Source organism: Mesoplodon densirostris, chromosome 2, assembly GCF_025265405.1.
Source record: "Mesoplodon densirostris isolate mMesDen1 chromosome 2, mMesDen1 primary haplotype, whole genome shotgun sequence".
NCBI classification, from domain to species: Eukaryota; Metazoa; Chordata; class Mammalia; order Artiodactyla; family Ziphiidae; genus Mesoplodon; species Mesoplodon densirostris.
Genome location: NC_082662.1, coordinates 175,715,563 through 175,738,355, shown reverse-complemented (window position 1 = coordinate 175,738,355; position 22,793 = coordinate 175,715,563). Strand labels below are relative to the sequence as shown.

The 22,793-nt window shown below is 33.7% G+C and overlaps 1 protein-coding gene across 3 annotated transcripts in view; it reads left to right on the top strand.

Annotated features, from left to right (window-relative positions):
* LYPLAL1 (lysophospholipase like 1) overlaps positions 1 to 22,793 on the top strand; it is a 46,268-nt gene that overhangs the window by 9,710 nt on the left and 13,765 nt on the right. The window contains exons 3-5 of one of the 3 annotated variants that reach the window (XM_060088658.1): positions 6,159 to 6,328; positions 15,423 to 15,538; positions 16,342 to 16,390. In XM_060088658.1, the coding sequence (XP_059944641.1) occupies positions 6,159 to 6,328; positions 15,423 to 15,538; positions 16,342 to 16,390 (335 nt within the window). Of the gene's footprint in view, positions 1 to 6,158; positions 6,329 to 15,422; positions 15,539 to 16,341; positions 17,567 to 22,793 lie in introns of those variants that run through there. The other 2 variants (XM_060088660.1, XM_060088659.1) reach the window with 2 other exon arrangements.

The window sequence follows — 22,793 nt, the reverse complement described above, 5'->3', positions numbered from 1 at the left end:
GTTAGGCACTCTTGATTTAGGTTTAGTAATGGGTTCATCTTTACTCCATCACTTAGGATTCATACCTGAAGCATGATATTAGGAGATCTCTCTCCTGATAACAGTGGATCTGTACTATAAGTACACTCCACTGGCAAGGAACCCTCATTAAAAAATGCTATTTTGAAGAAATAGTATACTTCTTTGGTAAGTATTTTAAATGGTACATTTAAATATCTATTAGTATGTAAAAGCTTATTTTCTTAGAAACATGTTCTTTCTAAAAAAAATCAACAAAAGAAAATTTTGACCCTTTTCTAGAAATCACAGAATGGATATTACAAGAATTAAACTCAAAAGATATTCAGAGCAAAATAAAATAATTTTAGGTATCCTGTTAGGTATTCTGCTGACAAAAATTATTCCCAAATCACAAATGATTATTGGCATTCATAGTTCAACAAATACTTGTTCTTGTCACTGGGGGTATCACTGTGGAAAAGAGCATTACAGGGAGAGGGAATGTCAGGTGCTAAGTCCCTGGATCAGTAGTGAGGTGGTCCTGAAGAAAAATGAGGGAAATGTGCCTGGAACCTAGTGAATGTTGGGGGAAGAGCAGTGAAATGAGCACAGAGAGGAAGCCTGGAACCCAGTGATGTTATCTGAAAGGTTATGATGACCTTTCGATTTTACGACTTACAGGGAACAAAATTTGGTGTCAAGCTGAAATGTCAACTCTTTATATTTTTAGACCTTGGACATTCATTCCCGTTTAATATTTTACCAGTGTATAATGGTTTGATTGATTGATTGATTGATTGAGGAGCCACACGGATGTTCTTTGCTAAACATATTTATTTATGGTGGTAATGTCTGAGCTGTTTTATACCAGCTAATAAAGTGGTTTATTTGAGGAAGAAGGTGAATGAGTATAATATATGTGCCAGTTTGTTTACCTGCTTTAAAAGACAATCTTACTTTCATGCTTTATTGAAAGGTTTTTCTAACATCTTAGGAAAATTATGCATTCTTGATTGTTTTATTAACAAAAAAAGTTCAAAATTATTCTTTGTCTCATCACATTTTTCCTATTATCTCCTTTGAACAGAATTAATTTTCTCAGAGAACTGAGAGAACAAAAGGCTACTATATTAGTAAAACTTATATTCTATGGAGCATCTATCTCTAATTAAGTAAGGTACTGTCAAAGACAAAAAGTTAAGTGAATGTCATTTTTTTTCTATTAATGGCTGAGTTCCCAGAATGATTCATATTTTAGCCTATGATATCATCCTTATTTAAGTGCTTCGACAGGCAAATAAACCCTTAGAGAAACAGAAGAAAATGAAAAGGGAAGTAGAAACAAGTCAAAAAAGTACCAGTCTGATTCAGGCTTTAGTATGAGTGTTGTATATTGTTTTCATTCAGAAGATCACTGTGATTTAAGTGACAATTTCAATAGTTTGAGAGTTCTTTTTCTCTAACAGTGACATAAATGCTATATGGAAAGCACCTGCTTTCATTTTCAGAGTACTTTAAGAAAGTTAATCCTGAGAAGGGATTCTGGGAGGTGGGAGGATAGAATGCTTTCTGTCTTCTCTCCCGTTCTGATTCCAATTTATCTACCTCTCTTGAGCCAAGCAGCTTCTGAAGTCAGAAGGCCTACAGGAATGAGGGAGAATTTAGGCTCTGTGGGGGTCCCCATAGAGAGCTGGTGCAGGATTTTATCTTCTCTGCACCCAGTGTACCCACTTAGAGCCTGCAGAACGAGGCAGGAGAAGCCTTAGGTAGGGCCCAGAATGTGGCCGACCCTGGGAAGAGCACAGTCTGCAAAACTCTTCCCACCTCCCAGATTCATGTCATAAAATGTTAATTCCCAGGCAATAATGCAATACTAGTTAAATCCCACAAGGACTTTTTTTTTTTTTTTTTTTTTTTTTTGGTTGCGTTGGATCTTTGTTGCTGTGCACAGGCTTTCTTTAATTGTGGTGAGCGGGGACTACTCTTCATTGCGGTGCTTGGGCTTCTCATTGCGGTGGCTTCTCTTGTTGCAGAGCACGGGCTCTAGGCATGCGGGCTTCAGTAGTTGTGGCTCATGGCCTCTAGAGTGCAGGCTCAGTAGTTGTAGCACACGGGCTTAGTTGCTCCACGGCATGTGGGATCTTCTCGGACCAGGGATCGAACCCATGTCCCCTGCATTGGCAGGCAAATTCTTAACCACTGCGCCACCAGGGAAGTCCTGAAATCCCACAAGGACTTTTAAGGGGAATTATTTGAAACTATTTAAGAATTTACTAAATATTTGATTAATTTCTTAGAGAGACAACGAAGATTAGATATCTGAGAATAGGCAGGACAAGTCTGGAAGACATGTGGTAATGATGGTAGGGAGAGGGGGCCCACCTGACTCCACCTCAGAACATATTCTAAAACCACTGTAAATACAGTCGATATGATCCTAACACAGGAGTAGATAAATAGATCAGTGGAACAAAATAGAGCCTTTCCCAACCAGAATTTTCCACCTGAATCACAGAACACACAAAATGACTTGTCATTTTCTTGATTTTTGCCTAGGATAGAACAGAACTAGTACCAATCTAGATGCTTTGGAGAGCAGCCCATTCATTATACATAGTAAATGTATTAGGTCATTAGGTTTTAATTCTGTTATTTACCTAGGTTGACACAGACTAGATAATTCAGACCTATAATATGGCAAAGGTAGAATTTCACCTTTAAGAGAAAAGTCTTTGTTTTTTTGTAGTAGTTCAGGCACAACTGGCTATCCATTGGGGAGAAAATGAATTTGAACCCTTAGGTCACTTCATGTATGAAGTAAATTCCAGAAAAATTCAAAACTTAAATGTAAGAATGAAAACAAAAATCTTAGAAGAAAATCTTGGATTCTATATGTAAAAATGTATGGATTGAGAATACCTTAAATAAATCAGAAGACCCAGAAATGTAGTTTAATACAAAAAAAGGACAGATTATATCAATTGTAAAAGTCTTTTATTTGGCTTTAAAAAAAAAGATAGATACTTTAAATACATTATGTCAATATAAAGAAATTGATTTGAAAAAATACTTGAAATACAAATGAAAAATATGTATGGCAATAATACACAGATGCTGTTCGAAACTAATAAAAAAAATCAAAACCCCAATAGAATAAAATAGCCAACGTTATGAATAAGTAATTCCTTTATGTGGCGTTCTGGAAAGGCAGGACTAATCTATAGTGGTAGAAATCAGTCAGCGGTTGCCTGGGAAGTGAATGGGACTTGCTTGTAACTGGACATGATGGAATTTTCTGAAGTAAAGGAAATGTTCTGTATCATAATGGAAATACATTGGCAGAAGTCTTTGAACTTTGTATTTAAAATGTGTGCATTTACAGGGAGATCAGCTCGGTGCTTTGTGACCGCCTGGAGGGGTGGGATAGGGAGGGTGGGAGGGAGACGCAAAAGGGAGGGGATATGGGAACATATGTATATGTATAACTGATTTAATTTGTTATAAAGCAAAAAATAAATAAATAAATAAATAAATAAATAAATAAAATGTGTGCATTTATATATGTAAACTATACCTCAGTAAAGTTGATTTTAAAACTATAGTTGATACCCTTCAATGGTAATATTTTAAAGTATGTTAGTATCTATTGTAATTAGGGTAGGGCTGTTGGGCAAAAGGATGTTCTCAGACCTTTCTTGTAGAAAGGTGAATTTTTATAGCCTTTGTGGAAGCAACTTTGAAACATCTATTAAGGTAAAAATCATACCTCTCAATCCAGTAGTCCTATTTCACAGACTCTGTTCCATAGGAATAAAAGTCCCAGTATGTAAAAACATGTACGTGAATATGTTTGATGCAGAATTGTTCTTAGTGGCTAAAACCTGGGTACCAAATATTAAATGCCCATTAGTAGGTGAAAGGCAGATTAAATTGTGGAACATCTTTATTATATTATATAGCTATTTAAAAGGATGGGTAAGAGCTATATCAGATGAAAGGATTTCCATGAGGTATTGTTAAAGGAGAAAAGTATGACACACATAAGAAAACCAAATAGGCTTATTTCATTTTTGAAAAGCAAATGCTCTAAAAACTATAATGTAAAGAAACATGTTTTAATGTATGTGCAAAGAAAAACATTCCAGATCATTAACATAGTTTACGTAGTGTGAAGGGCAAGGAGGTACGATGGGGTGGGAGAGGAGAGGAGGAATGGAGAGATGAGCAAAAAAATAAAAAGGACTTAATTGGAAGATATCAAAACAATACACACACAGACAAAATAGCCTGTATTTGCAAGATTTCATGCATGTGCATAAACTAGGAGAAAATGTTAGGATTTTATGTACTGACTTACAGAGATATTTGTAATATACATTCAAATTTTAGAAAGTATGTTACCAAGTAAAGTTTATAACACGATTATATTTTAGTAAATACGAGGTTCTCTGAAGATGAGTTCTTGTTAAATCTGAGTCGGAGCAACTGTCTTGTTTCCAGATTTCTTTCACTTTCTCTGAGAAGGTTTCCAAAATATTTCTCTTGACTTTTAGGCTCCTTAAGTGGATATCCGTTTATTTTAGAGTGTTAAGACCAATACCGAACAACAGTTGTGTAGTTCTCCTATTCCCTTCAGCGCCACCCTTTGGTCCTAACAGTTGGATGTTTCTGATGGTCAGATCTGCACAGACTGCAGAGTCCTTTTGCTACAGTGGTTGAGAGAATGAGAATTGAATAGTTCTCTCTCCTTTGGTGTGCCAGGATTCCACTTGGTTTTTCACTAAAGAAAATGCAAAGAAGCACATTCAGATCTCAGCTGGTGTCTTTCAGCCCTCCATTTTTTTGTTCTGGCTGTACACTTCATGCTTTTATTTCACTGACTCTGGAGGGTGAGAATATATAGCTAAATTTGAGATGGGGCAAAGTAGTAGAGGTGTTGGTCTAGGAGAAACCCTGCATCTGTGGTCATCACTGGTTTAGATTTCTTTCAAATTATAATGTATACTTTTGTCACTGTTTGTGTTTTCTGTGGTCCTCTTACTTATAACATAAAACTGTTTTTCACGGTCACATGAGGGGAAAGCAAGATTTGCTAAGTGAAAAGTTGTCATCTTTGGAAAACTATTGTTCTCCATGTGTGTCTTCTATATCCCCATAAACTTCTGTGTGTTTGCTACAGGAAGCTCTAAGAGTGTTTTCATTCCCTTCATTTACCTTTACCAACATAAGACTTGATACAGGACCCCTTGACCCCATTATAATTGATTAAAACAGAATATTTGGAATACCTTGGGATACACACAAACGTGTGCATACACACATGTATACTTAAAATAACAGAGCATCCAGAGCAAGATTCACTAATACTGTAACCACCCCATCTCATACTTAAATGTAAAGCATCTTATAATAGTTTTGTTCAACAAGACACCCAGTTCAGAGCATCTTATCACATAAAATGTTTTTAATAAAAGTCCAACAAGACACCCAATTTGAGATCCAAATGATGCAAACAGGGTGGAATATCTGTATGATAAGCACTTCCAAAGATTATTTGTATCCCATTAAACTCATTTCAAGGTTCCTGAGAAGATTTAAAAATAAAATAGCTCCAACTCTTGATTAACAAAACAAAACAAAACAAAAATACTGTGAAGACTCCTATTCTAAGGATAATCTACCTGGATGTGATCAAGAAACCTTTAAATTACTAACGTAGCCTTCATACTTATGTGCTACAAACTAACCACCTTTTGAAAAGCATTTTGGTAAATCATATTTTCTACTCTTGACGCATTGACTTTTTGCATGGCCAGACATTATTTATTTAGCTGTAAATATTTAAATAATCATTTAAATTGAGTGGAAAAAATAACATGCACACACAATAAGTAATTACCCTTTTTTCATGGGGATTTTCTGGAGAATTTATGAAACTTAAAAGATGGAGGAACTAAGATGATGAACTGGCATTAATAAATGTTAATAGAACCAAGGTAAGTATAGAAGAGTTAAGACAATCAGCATGGGAATATTTTTAATGTGAATTACTTAACTTTTAAAACTTGGAGGAAATTGTAATTATTCAAAACACTAATTTTTTAGAAATTAAAACATCTATTTTAATTTCTTCTTTTTCTTTTTTTGGTTTTAAACAGGCCATATACTCCTTTGAAATTAGGATTCTCCAATGTATGGTTTGACAGATTTCAAATATCTAATGACTGCCCAGAACACCTTGAATCAATTGATGTAATGTGTCAGGTGCTTACAGATTTGATTGATAGTGAAGTAAAAAGTGGTATCAAGAAGAACAGGATATTAGTAGGTAAGATCTTTAGTTGTTGAGAATTTAAATACTTTTTTCACTTTTATGTAATTCTATACATTGAATTTTACTTGGAACATTATTTAGAAGCACTTTGTATATCATTTGACCTATTCACACTTTCAGATAAACTTTACATATTAAGAATTTTACGGGTAATAGAATTATAAGCAAAAGCTCATGAAACTTTAAATGATTTTCTTTTTAATAATAGCATACTTTAAGACTCCCATGGCGGTAAAAATTTTCTTTCTACTTTAATTTTCAATTAAGAGATTATTCATTCCAGTTTTTAAAACATTTTATTTTAATTAGCTTAAAATTTATATGTTTAAACTACTATCGCCATAATTAAGATAAATTAGAGTACATAGTCAAAATATAACATCAAATTCGTGAAAAGTATACTCTTCGGAGTTAATATTGTAGGAATAAGGTATTCATAAACTTTTGTTAAACATGTCTTTAGCAATCTCTCTTCCCAAGGGGATATAGCATGCCTTTATATAAGCTTTATTCTACTTACACCCCTTTCTTTTTCTGCAATCATAAAATGCATAAACTATTTTATAATACATACAAAAATAAGATAAACTGTATAGAATGTGAATGATACAGGATGGATTTTTGTTGAAGAGTTATTTCCCAATAACTATTTAATTTATGATGAGTTGTATTTAATGTTGAAATTGTAAAGCAAATTAAGTATCTTCATCATGTTCTAAACAACATTAAAATGTACATTGAAATCCTGTGTAGACAGGATTTGGGCAAATTAATAAACTTCCTTTGTGTTTATTGAAGTACTAAACTATTCATTGAGTTGAGAAGCAATATGATATAATGGATGGAATACATTTTTCTGTCTTGGCTTCAGCATTCACTTCTGTTAGTTAAAAGCAGTGTGCCCTCCAGTACAGTAACATCACCTTTCTGGGCCTCTGTTTCCTCATCAGTGTTTAACTCTATATTTCTATGTTTCTCTGTTTAACATCTGTGTCATAGAGATAAATACAGAACGTTATGGGAGTACTGGGAAGAGCATGGTGAAGGGGCACCAATTCAGTCTAGGGCATCATGAAACAGTTACAAGATAGAATTCAAACTATGTGAATGTGTAACAGATTCTGTCATTCAATGATTTAGCAAATATTTTCTAAGTTTCTAAGTACTGTGTGTCTGGAAGTAAGTTAGATGCTCAAAGACACACCGATAAATAGAACAGGAATGCCACAGTTGCTTACAACCTAGAAGAGCCCATGAGGTATTTAAAATGGTAACTGTAAGGCCAGCCAGCCTTGATGATTGCCCTAAAGCAGTATAACTGACAGCTCTTCAAAGGGAATGATCATCTGTATCTATTTTTATTTCTCAGGACCCATCACGATGCCTAGCACAGAGCTAAACATTTATAATGAGTGGCATGACCTGATCTGTAAATTGATAACTTAAGTAGTTAAATATCACAGGAGTTCAGATGAAAAGAGGTCATAAGTATTTGGGGCTATTAGAGAACAATTTAATAGGAAAGTATCAGAAGCATTTGAGATTTTGAGATGTGCAAATAAATAAAATTTTAACTATTATAGTGTAGAGGTCTAAACATAGAGAGTAATATGAATGGTAAATAGAAGTAAAAAAAAAGAGTAGTGCTTGTTTTTGTCTGTCTGGATGTTAGATGGCTTTAGCTGAAAGTTTGTTGTCTGACTGGAAAATGCCTATTGATCTGATAGCTGGACTAACAGCCTGAAGAGCATAATGGTATAGTGACCAAAATGGGTCGAATCTAAAGTCCACCACTGCCTAGCTGGTTCATCAGTTAATTGCCTACACTGAATTTCTGCTACCTCATCTGCAAAGTGGGAATAATAATACTATAAAAATACTATTTTACTGGGATATGATGTTTGTAAAACAGTTGGCTCATTTTACACTCTCAATAAATACTTTCTGGTTCCCTTTTATCCTTTATTCTATAGGTAATTGAGGAGAGATGATTGAAGTATGTCTTTGAGTCATATAGTTAGTTAGGACTGTGCTTTAGGAAAATTAATCTGGCAGAAGGGGTAAGTGAAGAGATAAAAATTTGGGTATGGGAAAACCAGTTACTGAATTTATGATTATAGGGTAATGAGATCCTGAAGTCATGCAATGACAGTGGGAAAACACAATATTAGTACTATAAGAAATTGCTTTAAATTAAAATTATAAAATCTTCATACATAAAAACATAGAAAATATACTAATCGTACTTCTAATGTATGTGTTAAAGAACGTATCGCGTTGAATTGTAATTGCTTGTCTGCTTGTCTCTTGCCCCATCCCTCCTCCTTGCCCTTCCCTGTATCCATCAGTTACTTCATCTTATTCATCTCTGAAAAGACGTTATGGATTGTTGTAAGGTCGGAGAGCTGATAAGACTTTTGAATCTGGGTTTACTTCATTTCAAAGCCCATGGTTCTTCCATTTAACTGAACGCTTGTAAAATTCTTAATACATCTTGTCAAATTCCCTTCATGAAAAAAATGTACCAATTGATACTTCTCCCACCTATATTAGAATGTCCATCTTATTATACCTCGCTGAATAATATTGTCTTGAAAAATATTTGCTAAAAATAAGTAAACAAAAGTGGTAATTAATATGCACTTAATTTGTTATTTTCCTTTTAATTCTGTTTGTTTTGACACAAGAAAGCTATTTTTAATTGTTATTTTTTTCCAAATAATTTCTCAGTTTAATAAGGTATTTCTCTAGGACTTGAATAAATATTCAAATAGATATTCTACTGGCTTTTCTATAATTTTTTAAATATTTAATTATTTGATTCATCTGGAGTTTGTTTTAGTTTCTTTCTACCATATCATGGAAGGTTTTAATTATTTTCTGAAGTACCAAGAGAACCTTGTTAAAAGATGATCTTATTTATAAAGCAATCAGTAATGTGGTCGATGTTTTATCAAAGCTCCACTGAATTTTTAACAAAATTTCATTTTGGAAGGGTTATAAACTATTATATTATAAAATTATAAAATTTGAAATTTATTACAAAATGCATATAATAGGATAGTTATATACACTTATGAATATAAAAAATTGGGAAAGAAAAAAATGCTTTTTTAGAATTTGTGAGGTGAGCTTATGAACTCCTATAAAGCCTTTTTCCTAGCTTGAGATATGAAAGAGATGACAGAAGTGCAGATGCAAGGTTGTTTGTCCTTGTTACTTTACTGTTAGTTATTTAACCAGTCAATGAAAATAAATCTTCACTTACATTTCTGTAGAGTTAAACAAGTATGCCAAAATACATGCGATTCTTGACCTTCTTTTATTATGACAAAACATTACTTATACTACCTCCTTTTTCTTTACATGGATTAGCTATTGATGCATAGAGGAAATAGCATTCTAGTCCTATAGGGATTTTCTCTTGTAGTTTTTTTTTTTTTTGTCCTATTGATCTAACTGAACTTCTCACTTATTTGAAAACATGGCACATGAAGCAAAATATCATTATGTATTCAAATATTTGTACATGCATTTCCTGAGTTCTGAATATCATAATTGCAAATGCATGAGTGCAACTGACAGCAGTATAACATGGTTAAGAACCTGGGCTCTGGACTCAGACTGCAGGTTTCTAATCCTAGATTTACTATTTTGTAGGTATATGAGTTTCCTTAACCTCTGTGTGTGGATGATGATAATGGTACTTATCTTACGGAGGTGTGATAATTCAATTAGTCAATTCATGTGAAATACTTAGAAATGTGCTTGGCAGGTAATGTTGAAGAAATGTTCTTGCTGTTATTAAACACTCTCTATACCACCTTCCGCATGGTCTCTCCAGACAACAGAAAGGCCGTGCTGGACCAGTGCTGCCCTGTGGAGACTCAGGAGCTCATTATTCCTTCCCTACCAGCTGTTTTCTTTCCTCAGTAGTATATGTGCTGTGCTTCCCTCTTTCTTTTTCATTCCTCATAGATTCTTTAAACAGAAGTTACTGCTTCATATTTTTCTACTGGTTTAATCCTTTTGTCAAGTGTCTATTATAGAACATTTTAAATTAAGTAAGATTTAAGTGCTATTTATAACATTTTAATGAAGGAGGGATCCAATGGGACGTCAAAGCAAAGTGCATTTGAGATGCGAGACATATACAAACAACATAGGTTATTTTAAAAAATTAATTATAAGAGGAAAAACTAGAAAAATTAGAAGGTTAAAAAGGAAAGGTACTTCCCTGGTGGAGCAGTGGTTAAGAATCTGCCTGCCAGTGCAGGGGGCACGGGTTCGAGCCCTGGTCTGGGAAGATCCCACCTGCCGCGGAGCAACTAAGCCCATGTGCCACACCTACTGAGCCTGTGCTCTAGACACGAGCCACAACTACTGAGCCCGCACGCCACAACTACCCACACACCTAGAGCCCGTGCTCTGCAACAGGAGAAGCCACCACAATAAGAAGCCCGCGCACCGCAACGAAGAGTAGCCCCCGCTCGCCACAACTAGAGAAAGCCCGCAGGCAGCAGTCAAGACCCAATGCAGCCAAACATAAATAAATAAATAATTTTTTAAAGGAAAAAATAGAGATAGTAGTACAAAATTGTTATCCTTGTTGATTTTGTTTAATATGTGATAAAATTTCAGATTTAATATCACACATTGTGTCCTCATGGAACCCTTTTCTCTGAGATTGTAATTTTAACCAATATAGCTTTGTAAACAAAGCTATTCTCTATATTTGAGTAGGTGGCAGCCCATTCTTTTTCTGTGGTTTTATTTTGGTTAGTGATATTATATTAAACTTAGTTTAAAAACAATGTTTTTATAGAGTATGATATACCACCTTTTGTAGGTAGTTTACACAGCTTAGGTCAAAAATGAAACTTCTCATACTAAATTTAATTTCCAAATTGTTAATGAAACTTCTAAGTGCTGGAGTACCAAAAACTATCAAAAGCTTTACAGTATAATGAGGGAGATAACAGAACTAAAGTGTTCTAAAGAACAAGTCGATTTTGGGGGGAGCTAAGAACTGCTTCTTAGAAGAGATAATTTCCAATTGAGTTTTAAAGAATGAGTGAGAATATGACTGGTAAACAAATAGGGAAACACATTCATGAAAGAAAACAAGGGACACATTAAAATCTCTCAGGAACTACTAGTTTGATATGCGCTTCAACTCCTAGGATTATTGAATTATATACAGAGAATGACATGATCAGATGAGCATTTTAAAAAGATTACACTGACAACACTGAGGAGGCTGGCTAGTCTGAAGTCCGGGGGAATAGGAAGATGGCAAATGCAATAGATCCAGTAGAATGATGAAAGACCAACACGTACAGTGTTTCACGACTTTGGAAACAAAGGATGAGTAAGATTACACTTAAGAACATTGCAGTCAACTGGGAGTTTAGCTAAGAAAAATCCTTTGTTTTCTTGTTTTCAACAATGGAAATATATTTCTTTCTTAATGGAAAGAATAAACTTTGGTTAGAAAGGAGGAACTGGGCAAAAGCTTTAAATGTGTTCCTTGGAGACATTCGTGAATCCTTACTATGCATATTAAGAAGATCAGGTATAAGAAAGTTTATTTATTTTTATATAATACCACACATGATTCTACAGAGGGTATGGTAAAAATTAGGGGAAACACAGGCAATAAAATAGTGACTTTTAAATTACTTTCTGAATTTGGCAGCATAGCTATTGTTAAAACCTGGATTCAGATTCTGTATTCTGAGAAAATTATTAAGAATATAGTTTAACACTATAATGTGTTTAAATTATACACATTTTTTCATATACAGTATCTTTCTTGACCCTTGTAATAGGTGAAGTAGGAAATTAATTATTCTCATTTCAGATAAGAAGAAACTAAAGTTCAAAGAGACTGCTGGCTAAAATAGAGTTGGGACTAGAACCCAGATCCTATGCATTGACTTAGGAACTTTGTACCATAATGAGATTCCTTTTTCTAACCACTAGGTGGTGATAATTTGTTGTTAAGAGAAAACTGACGTAATTTAGATTTAACTTTGATCTAGGATGTATAGAACCTGACAAATGATAATGACCAGATTATTGGTATAGTTTTTCATGTTCTCTGATAATATTATCAGAATTTTGAAGCAGGGATAATCAAGTGCTTCTGGAATTACACCTGAATAATTTACATGGATGCTCTACATACCCATTATGATGCTCTAAATACCCATCATGAGGAAAGCGGTTAAGGAAGTAATGGTCTATTAATACAACTGACTATTATGTAACCATTATATACTATATACATACATTTAGAAGACACTTAGTATACTTAGTATGTGTTCAAGGAGTAAAAAAATAATATGGAATTTTGTAATTCTGTTTAAAGACATTCAAATCAGTATTACATGAAAGTAAGGTATAAAATTGTACATATAGAGTGAGTTTAACTGTTAAAATGAATTTTTAAAAACGTCAAAATTATATGTGAGTAGTGAGATTTTAGATAACCCATTTTATTTTTGTATGGTGGAAATACTTTACACAGTGGGCATATATTAACATATTAATTTTATAATAAGATTTAAAATTAAAATGAAGGGATAGTTGCAGTTACCAAGATGAAACCTAGCTCCACAATTTCCAGGCTGACTTTCCTGACATTATATAAGTTTCTTTTGAAGCTCTTGGAGGGAAAACTGGAGAATGATAGCATCCTTCTACTTTCTTTTAACATATATATATCTTAAATAACGTACGTTTCTTCAGCAACAACTATCAGAACTTTTAAGGCTTGGGACTGCTGTTTTAACAGCTCTCCATAGAAGATGATAAATATTTTGTTTACCCTGTCAATTTTATATGAGAGAAAATATACAAATATGGTGGGCATAATTTATATATTCCCAAATTTTTGAGACTTTATCACAGTTCATTCTGAAAAATAATTATATATAAAGTGGAAAAATTGTTGCAATTTGGTTGGAGGGTGGATTTTATTCCATTTTTAAAATCCTATTCAATTGACGGTAAACTTGAATTGTAAGTTCCCTGCCTCCCCCCCGCACCCCCTCGCCCCCGGACTTTGTTTTCAGATAGATTAGCTTAGTTTTCCCAGTACAGTTTTTATACATTATTACTGTTTTATTTAATTTAAAGACTTCATAAAAACTAGGTTATTACTTTTTTAACATGTTTTATTCAGCCTGTTAATCTTAAATGTATGTTGAAATGTTAACTCTTGACATTTTAATGCTTCACCAGCGACTATAAATATACATCATAACTATTACCTACAATGAGTTTACTCTTTGGTATTTACTTATTGAACAGTATATTTTATATTGCATTTTAAACACTTAGATGAAAATTGAATTGAAATAACTAGTCTTTTGTGTTAAATTTTCTTCCATTAGAAAAAAATACATAAAGTCCCTTTCACACCGGTGTCCGCAATGTTAAAGGTGACTGTATTGTCAAAGATCGCTTGTGAGGAATTGCAGGCTACCTCACGAGATTATAAATGGACAAGGAACTTAGATTGAATCTTAAAATAATGAGTTTTCAACGAGTACATTTTTCTTCATTATAAATTAGGAGAATTGAACATGAGGTTAAATGTCTCAAGGATGCCTTTGTTCGTAATGGCATTTCATACGTGGGAAAGTGTTTTCTTTCTTAGTTTTGTTGCTGTTCTTGTTGCTGTTCTTGCTGTGGGGGCTCGGAAATCCCATAAAATGATTAAGTTACCCTAGTCAATAAAAATGCAGTGATGGGGTGGGTGCATTTAATGTGTAAAAATTTTCTCAGTAGGTGTGATTTTATAATAATTTTTAAATATGTTTTTGCTCACTGGTCTATTTTTATTCACATTTTATCTTTGTATGTTTTTTTAAAATATCGCATTAAAAGATCACATTTAATGATACTAGCCACATTATTTTTTTTTATGGAACATTAATTTCATTTTGCTCCATTTATGAAATTTAAAGCTTTTTTTCCATCATTGGTGCAGCTTAGATTATCTAGAACTTCATTGTCCCATATGATAACGCCTAGCCACATGTATTTAAACTCAGATTTTAACTAGGTAAAATTAAAGTAAATGTTTAATTCCTCAGTCATACTAGTCCCATTTAATATGTTACTTAGGTACATTTGGCAAAAAATATAACTCAAGCTCTTGAATTTCTCCAAAAAATAAAAACTGTGTTCCTACAGCCTTGTTATCTGTAACATATGGATTTCTTTTAAATCGTGAGATGTCTTTTAACTCTCAGTCATGCTGGGGAATATCACACCGAGTCTCTAAGCTGAAGCTGGGCCATCCTCTCTGCTATGTCACGTCAGGTATTCTGTGTTGTGTCTGTTTTCGCCTTTGAACAGAAGGGTCCAGGTATTTTAATCTGCATATCTCTGGTGACTAGTGTCACTCCAGTGACAGTGTTTGGCACATAAAAGACAATAAAAATTTGTCAAGTGAATATTTTTTCCCCAAACTCTTTTTTAAAAGGACATATAGGTATATATGTTTGAATTATACTATCACGTCAGTTTTCAAAATAATATGACAATACAAAGATGTTTTATCTTTCTCACGAAATTTTTGATCATCCTTCCTAATTCAGAGATCACTGAGCATCTATTATATGGCAAACTCTAGAAATATAATCCTCATGGAGCTTATAGCTTGGCAAGTAAGACAGAAAGGTGCATGTTATTAATTGTAGCTGCAGTGTGAGGATTCCTACAAGTATAAACAAAATGTAAGTAGACACTAGAAGTTTAAATAAATAACACTTGTGCTATGACTCATATTTTGAAATATAATAAATATTTTTACTTGATGACCAAGATTTCTTTTTTCAATTCTAGCTCCTTTTATAACAAATTATTTTACCAGTGCTGACATAGATAGAACAGTGTTATTTACTCATAGCAGGTTTTTTTCCATGAGATCTAAAGTAGGCTAAATTTCTCTTTAGCACTGTATCTCTTTTAGGTCTCCAAATATTTCTGGAAGTCTGACATAGCTATATCTTGTTTTAAATTATCGTTAAATATATTCTGCTTTTTCTGATAAGTGAATTTTTGCTTGTTTTAGGAGGATTTTCTATGGGAGGGTGCATGGCAATGCATTTAGCATACAGAAGTCATCAAGATGTGGCAGGAGTATTTGCTCTTTCTAGTTTTCTGAATAAGAAATCTGCTGTTTACCAGGTAAGTTCCAGATTTTAAAAACAAAACAGAAAAAAAAAATGAGACATTCACACATTGAAACTAAAACAACATTGATAATTACACAATAACAGTTGATTCACAGAGCATTCCTGGTAATTCAAATTAGTTATATTGATACATTCCATCTGGTCATTCATGTTTAGGATTGCCTTGTACAGAGATTATTGTTAAGCAAAGTGTCAAAGAGAAAAGGATAAAAAATATGTGTATGCTATATATGTATCCTGCATACATATTAAAATATAGATGATTATAACTAGGTTTGCTTATTATGTCATGAACATAATCAAACCAAAGAATCAGTTACATGGCTGATACCTATTTTTCAGCAGTATCCTAATTTATGAGTATGGCATATTATAGTGCTGCAGCCTCATTACCAGAAGTAGAACCAGCAGGTATGGAAATGAGAGCAAGAGTGCTATTTTTTCCTTGATTGTACCCGAGCTCTGTGTTCCTCCCTCTTTCCACTCCATGTGAAGAGGTTTGTCTTCCCAAGACACAAGGTTTCTTCGGGAAATGCTTTGACCATTTTTGAGACAGTCCTCTACGGAGTAAATTCAGATCACGTACAACTGCAGCTCCAGTGGTGCCAGCAACCAGCTAAGCTCCTGGTCCTGGCCCATCAATATGTACCTGAGAGAGCTCTCCCACTGCCTCTTTTCCGCTTTAAATGTTGAAGCTTTGGTTAAATTGGAGTTTTTCTGCCCCCTCTGATTTCTAAGAATAATGTTCTTAAATGAATTTCTTAAACTTCTCCATTTTTGTGTTCTCTTCTCTAGGCTCTTCAGAAAAGTGATGGTGTCCTTCCTGAATTATTTCAGTGTCACGGTACCGCAGATGAGTTAGTTCTTCATTCTTGGGGTGAAGAGACAAACTCAGTGTTAAAATCTCTAGGAGTGAGCACAAAGTTTCATAGTTTCCCAGGTGTTTACCATGAGTTAAGCAAAGCTGAGCTAGAAAAACTGAAGTCATGGATTCTTACAAAGCTTCCAGACTGAATGAGTCAAGATTGATTTGTTAATATATAAGTAATGTCTTTATGAAAAGTGATTTTTACTGCCAAATTCTAATTTGATAAACAATAATTAAAATTTTAAAAAATATCAGCAGTTTACTGACTTACTAGTTATTGAAATGCTTAGCACCATAGAGAGTAGTATAATCTTATTAATGGTTAACGTTAATTTAGGCAAACGTCTGTGTATTATTTGTCAGAGACATTTTTATAAATATTTGAAGGCCTTGTAAGTAAGTAAATATTGAAATATTAGAAAGTACTTAAACTAGATTAAATAAAGGCAATGAGAAACCAGGAAAAGTTTTAACATGATATTATTTTATCTTTGTTATCACTTTCTTTAAATTGCCTTTCTGCAGATATTCATGTTCCTGTAGTTTTTGACAGAATAACATTAGTACCCCACATTTATAGAGTAGTTTCCCAGTACTTCACCTGATCATCACAAGAGCTTGATGAAATAGACTGAGCAGTTGTTACTGGTATTTTATAATAGGGATAGAAGGATTGAAAACTTTCCCAAAGCCTCAAGAGTGAAAACTAGAATCCAGATCTTCTCGTCCCAGTGGGGCTTCCTTTCTCTGAGACCAGATTGCCGCTCTGCCCGAGTCCTAGGGTTCCGGTTGCTCTTCAGATCCTTGTCAGCACTCAGTGTGGCCAGTCTTTTCAATTTTATCCATTCTAGTGGGTACACAGTGGTAACAAAACACTTTGTGGTTTTAATCTGCACTTTCCTAAACTAATGATGTTAAGCAATTTTTATATGCTTATTTGTGATCTGTATAAACCCTGATGATACCTCTATTCAGATCTTTTGCCCATTTTTTAATAGGGCATTGTAAGAGCTTGCATTGTAAGAGCTGTTTATATATGCTGGGTAAAAATCCTTTGTTAGCCAGATGTTTTACAATTTTTTTCCCTTAGTCTGTGGCTTGCCTTATTTTCTTTACAGTGTAATTCAAAAGAGCAGAAGTTTTTAATTTGATGACGTCCAGTTTATTCATTATTTTTCATTTATACTTGGTGCTTTTTTTTTTTTTTTTTTTTTTTTTCTTTTTTTTTTGCGGTATGCGGGCCTCTCACTGTCGTGGCCTCTCCCGTTGCGGAGCACAGGCTCCGGATGCGCAGGCCCAGCGGCCATGGCTCACGGGCCCAGCCGCTCCGCGGCATATGGGATCCTCCCAGATCGGGGCACGAACCCGTATCCCCTGCATCGGCAGGCGGACTCTCAACCACTGCGCCACCAGGGAGGCCCTATACTTTGTGCTTTTGATGTCATATTTAAGCAATCTTAAGAGATTCTAGGTCACTAAGATTTTCTCTTATATTTTCTTCAACTAATACACTCCTTTAGTGCTATAAATCTTCCCGCAAGTATTATATTAGTAACATCCCACGATTTTTTTATGTTTTGTGTTTTCATTTTCATTCAGGTAAAATCTTTCTAAATTCTCTTTTGATTTTTCTTTAACCCTTGGGTTACTTAAAATTGTGTTATTTTGTTTCAGTATATTGGGAATTTTCTAGAGATCTTTGCTATTGATTTCTAAGTTAATTCCATTGTGGGTCAAGAGAGCATACTTTGTATGGCTTGAAATCTTTTAAATTTATTGTGACTTGTTTTATAGCCCAGAATATGGTCTATCTTGGTAAATGTTTTGTGTGCACTTTAGAAAAATATGTATGATGCTAGTGTTGGGTGGAGTGTTCTCTACATATCAGTCAGATCAAGTTGGTTGATATCCTTGTTTAAATCTACTATATCCTTGCTGATTTTCTGCCTGCTTGTTTTATAAATTATTGAGAGGGGAATATTGAAAGTTGCAAGTATAACTGAATTTGTTTCACTTTGCCATTCCCTCAGTTTTTGCTTCATGTACTATGAGGCTCTATTATTAGATGCATAAGCATGTAGGACTATCATGTTCCCGTGATGAACTGGCCTCTTCTTCTTTATGAAATGATCATCTCTATCCTTGATAGACTTTTTTGCTCAAAAATACTCATTGTGTGATATTGATATAGTCCTTCCAGCTCCCTTTAGACTAGCATCTTTTTCCATACTTCTCTTTTAACCTATTTGTGTCTTTATCTGTAAAGAGCAATTCCATCAGGCAGAATACAGTTCGGCCTTCCTTGTCTATCCAGTATGGTCATCCCTGCTTTTTAATTGATTATTTAGAACATTTTAATGTGATTGTTGGCATGTTTGGATTTCAAGCTACCATCTTAACTGTTTATTTTCTCTATATTCCATCTCTTCTTCTTTGCTCCCTTATTCTTCACTTTCTACTCCCCCTTTTTTTCTTGGATTATGTGTTCTTTTACTGGCTTCTTAGTTATGATACTTTGTACTTTTATTTTAATGATTACTGTAGGATTTATAGCATATAATTTTTATAAATTTTTTTAAATTTTGAAATAATTACAAGCTCACAGGAAGTGTTAAAGATAGTACAGAAGAGTCCCATGTACCCTGTGCCCAGTGGTTACATCTTACGTAACTATAGTATAATGTCAAAACCAGGAAACTGACATTGGTACAATGTGTGTGTATAGTTATATGCCATTTTTTCACATGGCTGCATGGATTCATGTATCCACCACTACAATCAATATACAGAACTGTTCCATCACCACAGAGATGCCCATTGTGCTGCCTATAGTCATATCCATCCCTTCCTCTGTCACCATCTAACCCATAACAACCACTGATTTGTACTCCATCTCTATAATTGGACATTTTGAGAATGTTATAGAAGTAGAACTATACAGTATGTGACATTTTGAGATTGACTTTTTTCACTCCATCCAAATTGTTGCAACCATCATCAATAGTTTACTTCTTTTTATTGCAGAGTAGTATGCCCTGGCATGAATGTATTCAATATTATAGTTTGTTAAACTGTTCTCCAATTAAAACACAGTTTTTTTGGCTATTATGAATAAAGCTGCCGTGAACACTCTTGTATAGATTTTTGTCTAGACATAATTTTTTTTCTCTCTGGGATAAATACCCAGGAGAGTGATTCCTGGGTTGTATAATAAGTGTATGTTTAAGAAACTACCAGATTTTTCCAGAGTATCTGTGCCATCTTATATTCCTACCAGAAGGCAGGAGAGATAAATATTCTCTACATCCTCATCAGCATTTTGTAGTATCACTATTTTTTTTTTTATTTTAGCTGTCCTAATAGGTATATAATGAAATCTCACTGTGGTCAAAATGTGCATTCCCTAATGGCTAGTGATGTTGAGCCTATTTTCATAAGCTTATTTGCCATCTCTGTATCCTATTTGGTAGATGTTTCTTCATGTCTTTTGCCCATGATCAAATTGGATTTTCTTTTTTGTTTGCATTAACTGTTGAGTTTTGAAAGTTCCTTTTAATATCTTCTAGATGTGAGTCTTTTGTTAGATATATAGTTTTCAAATATTTTTTCACTGTCTGTAGCTTGTCTTTGCAACTTCTTAGGTTCTTTTATGCAAAAGTTCTAAATTTTAATGAAGTCCAGTTTACTGACTTTTTCTTTCATGGATTATGCTTTTGGTGTTAGTGAGCTATTGTGAGTTAATTTTTGTATAAGGTGTGAGGTTTAGGTTGACATTCATTTTATGTTTTTGCCTGTAGATGCCAAGTTGCCCAGCACTGTTTGGTGAAAGAACTATCCTTCTTCCATTGAATTATTTTTGTATCTTTATCGAAAATCAGTTGTCTGTTGCTTGTGTGTCTGTTTCTTGTTTATCTGTTCTGTTCCATTGATCTCTGTGTCTGTCCACATAACGCTAATTACTATAGTTATATAATTCTTGCAATCAGGTACAGTTAATTCTTCCTAATTTATTCTTCTTTTCAAAATTTTATTAGCTATTTTAGTTCCTTTCCTTTCCATATAAATTTTAAAATACACTTATCTATATCCACCCAAGAAATCTTGCTGGAATTTTGAAAGGAATTGTGTTAAATTTGTATAACAGTTTAGAAAGAATTGACATCCTTTCCATATTGAATCTTCCAATTCATGAACATGATATATTACTCCACTTATTTAGGTCTTCTGTAGTTTCTTTCATTATTTTTTTGTAGAATTTAACACACAAGTTCTGTACATGTTTTGTTAGATTTGTACCTGAGTGTTTTGTCTTTTGAGGAATTATAAATGGTACTGTATTATTAAGTACAGTTTCCCTGTGTACATTGCTAGCTTATTGAAATAGAGTTGTTTTTTGTGTGGGTGTCTTATATCATATGATCTTGTTTAGCTCAGTTACTAATTCTAGGAGGTTTTCTGTAAATTCCTTGGGAATTTCTACAAAAAAAAATGTCACTTGCAAATTGAAATCAATTTATTTCTTCCTTTCCAAATGAAGTCCTTGTATTTCCTTTTCGTTGCTTATTACACTGGCTAGAACTTCCAGCACCATGCTGGATGAGAACAGTGAGAGCAGACATCCTTGTCTTGTTCCCAGCCTTAGGGGGAAAGCATTCAGTCTTTCATCAGTAAATATGTTAGCTGTAGGGTTTTTTGTAGATGTTCTTTATCAAGTCAGTGAAACTCCTCTCTATTCCTAGTTTTCTAAGAGTTTTTATCATGAATGGTTGTTGAATTTTATCAAATGCTTTTTCCACAAGGGATAAAATTATGTATAATTATTAATAATATAATTTATTATTATAATTATTAATTATTATAATTATTAATGATATAAAATTATTCTCTTTAGCCTGTTAATAATATGTTCTTCTGTATCTGATATGTGTTTTTACTCTTGCTGTTTTTAAAAGTTTCTCTTATCACTGATATTGAACAATTTGATTATGACATATATTGGTATAGTTTTTCATGTTTCTTATCCCGGGGGTTCCTGCTAATCTTTTTAGGTGGTTCTTTCTGGCCCCAGATAGTTTACTCTGTGAATACTCCAGGTGGACCATCTCTAGATCTCTGGAGTTCTGTCTCTGTGAAACGTACTCTTCTCTGGTACTCTGTCCTCTCAATTCTAGCCAACATCATCTACTCAGACTCTCAGCTCTGCATGTCAACTCAGGGAGTCCACCAGGCTCTGCATGGATTTTTCCTCTCTGTTCTGCAGTCTGGGAACTCTCTCAAGGCAGTAAGCTAGGGACATTATAAGGCTCACCGTGTTTCCTTTCCTTCTCTCAGTGATCACTGTCCTTCATTGCCTGATGTATGCTGCTTTGAAAAACATTATCTCCAGTACTTTGCCTTTGTTTGTTTGTTTTGTTTTTGGTTTTGTTTTCTGGTTGTTTCAGGTGAAAGAATCCATCTAGTCCGTGTTTATTAATTACATTATGTCTGAATGCTAAATTATCCTTTAAAGAGATTTTTTTTAAGTTTTTTAAAGTCTTTTATATTTACCCATATTCTTTCCTTTTCTAATGTTCTTCATTCCTCAATATAGCTTCAGATTTCCATATGGTATCATTTTCCTTCTGCCTGAAATACATTAACATTTATGACAGACATGTCTACTGCTGTTAAATTCTTTCAACATTCTTCTATCTGAAAAAGTACTATTTTGTTTTTATTTTTGAGAGCTGTATAGAATTCTAACTTGACAGGGTTTTCTTTCTTTCATTACTTTAAAGATCTTGTGCTGTCATCTTCTAGTTTGCATTTTTTCTGCTGTTGTTCTAATCTTTTATCCTCTGGCTGCTTTTACAATTTTCTCTATTTTTAGTTTTAAGCAATTTGATTAGGATGTGCTTTGGTGTTGTTTTCTCCAGTTTCTTTGTGCTTGGAATTTCTTGAGTTTCTAATCTGTGGATTTATAGTTTTCATGAAATTTAGAGACATTTTGGCCATTGCATTTTCAAATATTTGTTTGCCTATCTCCTGTCCCTTTTTTGTAGGATTTCAATTATACTTATATTAGACTGTTCGAAGTTGTTTCACAACTTACTGGTACTTATTTTTTTCTTTTTTTTAAATTTGTTTTCACTCTCCATTTTATTTTGGATAGTTTCTATTCCTGTTGTGAATTTCGCTGGTCTTCTCTTCTGCAGTTATTTGTCATTAATCCCATCTTTTTTATCTCAGGTATTGCCTATCTCTAGAAGTTCTTTTTTTAAATTTCTTGAATTCATATAATTAATATGCTTAGTCTTTTCTCCACCTTCTTGAATATATGGGATATAGTTTTAATAGCAGTTTTAATATCTTTATTTGTTGAGCCTATCATCTCTGTCAT